This window comes from Mastomys coucha, unplaced genomic scaffold, assembly GCF_008632895.1.
Source record: "Mastomys coucha isolate ucsf_1 unplaced genomic scaffold, UCSF_Mcou_1 pScaffold6, whole genome shotgun sequence".
Classification (NCBI taxonomy): domain Eukaryota; kingdom Metazoa; phylum Chordata; class Mammalia; order Rodentia; family Muridae; genus Mastomys; species Mastomys coucha.
This window is the reverse complement of record NW_022196912.1, coordinates 3,090,469-3,095,255: the sequence shown is the minus strand read 5'-3', so window position 1 is coordinate 3,095,255 and position 4,787 is coordinate 3,090,469. Positions and strand designations below refer to the sequence as shown.

General features: G+C 36.2%; 1 protein-coding gene across 36 annotated transcripts in view; it reads right to left on the bottom strand.

Annotated features, from left to right (window-relative positions):
• Positions 1-298: 298 nt before the first annotated feature.
• The window catches only part of Nrxn1 (neurexin 1), a 1,104,407-nt gene continuing 1,099,918 nt past the window's right edge, over positions 299-4,787 (bottom strand). For all 36 annotated transcript variants that reach the window (XM_031356553.1, XM_031356556.1, XM_031356572.1 and 33 more), the window contains one exon: positions 299-1,833. In XM_031356553.1, coding sequence (XP_031212413.1) covers positions 1,526-1,833 — 308 coding nt within the window. In that variant the 3' untranslated portion in view covers positions 299-1,525. The remainder of the gene's footprint in view (positions 1,834-4,787) is intronic.

The following is a 4,787-nucleotide window of genomic DNA, read 5'->3' as shown; positions in this document are numbered from 1 at the left end:
TGTATGGTGATGGTTCTCTTTTATTTAAAATAAATGTTCCATTTTGCTAGGGACTAAGAACTCAAGGTTTTCAGGAATCAGGATCTCAATGAAGCAAATCACCCATTTGTTATAATGCCTTGGCACAGCTGTCTTCCTACACACTTTCCATTTGTCAGCATTTGTGTGTTTTGGTCTTCCATCCTATCTGATGGCTGCCTGTGTGAGTGAGTGTGTGTGTGTGTGTGTGTGTGTGTGTGTGTGTGTGTGTGTGTTGTGTGTGCAATGTTAAACACATATAGAAATATGAGTATTTGGGAAAGAGAAAGGTTTATATGATACTTAGGTATATATTTCACCTTCTAATTCACACCTTTCGTACAAATACTAAAACTTAATAATGCAACAGAATGAAGGCTATATGTTTAAGAAAAGAAGTAGCTGAGTCATTTTATATACATTCATACATATCTTAGAATAAACACTACACTGTAATTTTTTTTTTAAAAAAGTAAGTAATTGTGGCAATTTATAATGGTGGCAAAAAATCTGTCTGAAATAATTGTTGCTCCGATGTCACAAAACTCTCTATACTTAGCAACACTTATAACATTGAATTTACCAAAATGGCTGAAGAGCAGAGATATATTTTGCATTTTCTATACAACAGGCTATAAAACGTCACTTATCACAGTCCAGAAAGCACACAGAGATGGGTTTATATAAACATATGTAATAACATAGTAAGCGTGCATGAAAATTTCTCAATGATTGCATCTATGCCCTCTCATTTTTGTTTTGAAATTTTAGTGTGAAAATGTGCCTTATATTTCACATTTTTGAAAATAAGGCCTCCATACATTTTTAAAATTCCTATTCTCTCACAAATGGAAAGGGGCTTTTAAACGCGTTCCTGCTTAAGTCTTCAAAAAAAAAAAAAAAAGGCCAGCACTTTGTGTCAAATGCAAGTTCCAACCCCTCCAGTTAGGCCAGCTGACCCGCTCCTCATTATCTGCAGACGGTCCCACAAGAAGACTTCTTCTCTGGCACTCCCACTGACTGGCTCCTCAGGAAAGCGCTAGCACTTTGGCTGAATCGAGGATCATAGGTAGCTTCTTTATGTGTGTTGTGTTTTGTGTTGGTTTTGTGTTGTGCCTCGATGTAATACTCCTTTGCTTTATGAATGCGTGCGGTCCTCACCGTCTTTTAGAATGTTCCAGCAACATAAAGACAGGCAGAGTAAATGAAAACACTGCGGATGTTAGGGAATTTTATTGGCCCCTGTTTTTGTTTTCGTTTTAGTATTTTTCCTTCCTTTCTTCACTCTTTCATGGTTTTTTTGTACTTTTTTTTTTTTTTTTGAGAAACAAGAGCATGAGATACTTGTTTGTTTGTTTGTTTGTTTTTAAAAAGAGTTTTCCCTCCTGATCGCATTCCCTGTCTTCTTTTGTATGTGCTTCATAAAAAGGAAAGTAAATAAGTTTATATTATGTCTCAGATAAAATGAAGACTATTTCTATACAAGTGTCCTTTTCGAATCTTGAGATCAGACGTAATACTCCTTATCCTTGTTTTTCTTGTTTTTGTTGGCGCTTTTCGCACTACTGGGCTGCTTCTCCTTGACCACAGCCCCATTGGACTGTGCAGAGTTACTGATGTAGTTTCGACTCTCATCCACGTGGTAGGACCCTTCATCCCGGTTTCTGTACTTGTACATGGCATAGAGGAGGATGAGGATGCACAGAGCAGCTGCTGCGACAATCCCCACCACCATGCCGGTGGTACTGCTGGACTCCCTTATCACCTCTGCAGAGCCTGGGTATGGTTCGCGGCCGCCCACTCGGGTGGGGTTGGCTGTAGGAAACAGGATGAAAACAAAATGATTATTGAGTTTCCTGGACGCCAGCAAACATGTTAACTTACGTATCTATTTCAGAGGCTGATCGAACAACACCTTTAGAGAGTGATATATCACTAAATAAAGTGTTCTCCCTCTCATGGCCACTACAGTGTAGAGACTCAATCCAAGTAAAGAGGGAGACAGATATTGCCATCTATATTTCATGATTATAAATAAAAACAGAGCTCTTTTCCTTTACTGTTGAAAATTCATTTGCCTAGTAACGATACATGTATCTATACATTGGCAGTGAGCTAGTGATCCTCAAGCTAAATTTTAATTGTTTATGGTGGTACATGCCTGGAATAAATACCAGTATTTAGCAGCTTTGGAGAAGAATGTAGGAATGTAACCTTTCAAGGTTGGTTTTGGGATAAATTTCATAATGTAACTAATGGTAATAAAAGAGACAATAGTAGAACACTTGCCTGTTGTGTCACTACAAAACCCTCACCCAAATTTCTCCAAGTAGAGGGCAAGTCCTCTCTTGGGTACAAGTGGTGGACTATAGGATATCTGATGTCTCTCCAAGGCCTAGGAGGATACTGAGGTTGCCCACAGAACACAAAGAAAACTCTTGGAATATAGTATTAAGAATATTAAAACAATGGACAGCTTTGTGCTTCCTGCCTCCAAAGCATGGAAATCAGTGAAAAATGCCTCTCCGTCCTTGACCCTGAACCATTTTCTCTATAGCTTTTTACTTTTTGTTTCTTTTCTTTGATTTTCTATTGTTTACCTTATCCTACAGAGGAAAAATAAAAGATTACTTTTCTATTGTAGTGGGTTAAGAATGCTGTAACTATCAGAAGTATGGACACGGCTTTTTACACAATCTCAAGATTCCAAAAATATATTGAACATATTTCTGTACATACATATTTGAGTGTGCATGTTTCTATAATGGTACCTGTTAATTACTTGGAAACATTTACTAATGTACAAAGCCCTGCTTTGAAAACCCACTTTACAGCTGGGAAAGATTTCTTCACAAATAAAGACATGCAGATAAGTCCAACAACCTGTGTTCAATCTCCAGATCACACCTGCTAGAAGGGAAGAATTTGTTTTTGCAAGTTGTCATCTGACCTCCATAAACTCACTGTCACATACATGAGCTTACACACACACACACACACACACACACACACACACAGGCAAAATGTAATAAAAACTGTAAAAAAAGAAACTACATTTGCAAGCATGACTAAAATTTCTTCTGCATAAATATAGAGCTTTTGCTGTTGGTTAGTTTGTTTTCCTTCATCAAATAATGCCGACTCACCAATATAGTTGCTCATAAAGCTGTGGTTCTCAGTCTCAGAGCAGCAAGGAGCTGAGCTGTATCTACAAACTGGAGCAGGGGAAAGCCTGTGCTGATTGTGTCATTGTTTTACAAAAGTCCATGGAATGCTAAAAGCCTCCAGTTGTTTCCATGGCCAAGGTGGAGAGGAACAAAGACTATAATCCACACTATTTGATTACAGGAAATTAATTTCCCCTCAAAAGCCTGCTGCAGTAACTCTGTCAGCACCAGGCAAACCGAAGGCAACACTTTCTCTTTAAATACAGTCATCTTTGCCAAAGTGTGCCAATTAGCTCAGCTGCTAGTTTTACCTAAATGACAACTTTCTGTGTGTGACTTTGGCACAGTGTTCTTTTATCATGGTGTCTCAAGAGCTGAAAAGGTAATTGTATTAAATGTTGCCTAAATAGTTTTATTCCTGTACCTGATGAAAGAATGCTAAAACACATTTTCACAATAATCTTACTTTTTCAGAAGGAAATGAAGGGAAAATGAGCTAGGACCCTAATCATTTACCTTATTATATTACAACTTCAGGGCTTTAATGGGATTCAAGGTTTAAATTCAATACACTAACAATTGTGTGAGCACAATTATGAACTGATGTTAGATATTTAAATACTAGGATATTAATCTCATTTTTTCTCAAATGTATCTGATGTGGCTTTAGAACAACTGAGCAAGCAGAGCTCAGAACAGATATGTGCTCACTCTAGAAGGAGATCACAAAGACATAAGCAAACTGAATTTTGCTCTATAAGCATTTGAGAAGCTGTTTAAGAAATGTACTTTCCCATTCTGCAACACCAGCCAAAATGCATAAATCACATGAGAGCTAAAAATAGCTCTGCCTAACCCACCTTAAGAGATTCTAAATATCATAATTTTAAAATAACATAAAAACACTCTCCAGAAAACTAAAATTGAAACCCAGTGGGAAAAAAAAACCTCTTCTCATCCTTTTTATTTACATTAAAAAATTTAACAGCCATTAAAATAGGTACTGTTATAAAAGCTGCTTAGACTATATAGCTGTTCCCATGTCTGCTTGATTAAACAATAATTACTTCTCTTTATGTCTCAAATTTTTCTTAAGGCTAAATGATATATCCATTAACTTTTGTTATATTGTCAAAGTAATTTATGTGTTAATGAGAAATTTCTCCCCTATAGATGTACAATAACAGGCTAAATTAAAAATATAGTCACTAATGCTGTATTTTGATGTTCACTGAAAAAAATCTGAGTATATTTCATGTTAATTTGAATGTAAAAAAGTATGAATGATACTGAGGCTAAATTCCCTATTATATAATGTATTCAAAAAATACACAGAGTAGAAGGCCAGCCATATATTAACTACCTAAGACAGGCAATATAAGAAAAATGGTTTAATCAGAGGAATGTAAAATTAACCCATATATTTCACAGGTTGAGGGATTTTGCATATTTCACACTTCATAATAAACACAAAATGCAACGTTTTTAATGGTTATAATGATCAGTAATGGTTTTTTTTTTTGAGCCCTTGTAAAAGCTGTATGAATGAACTTCGCTTTTATCCAATCTCTACTTTGTCACAGTATGTGGCAGAAATACATG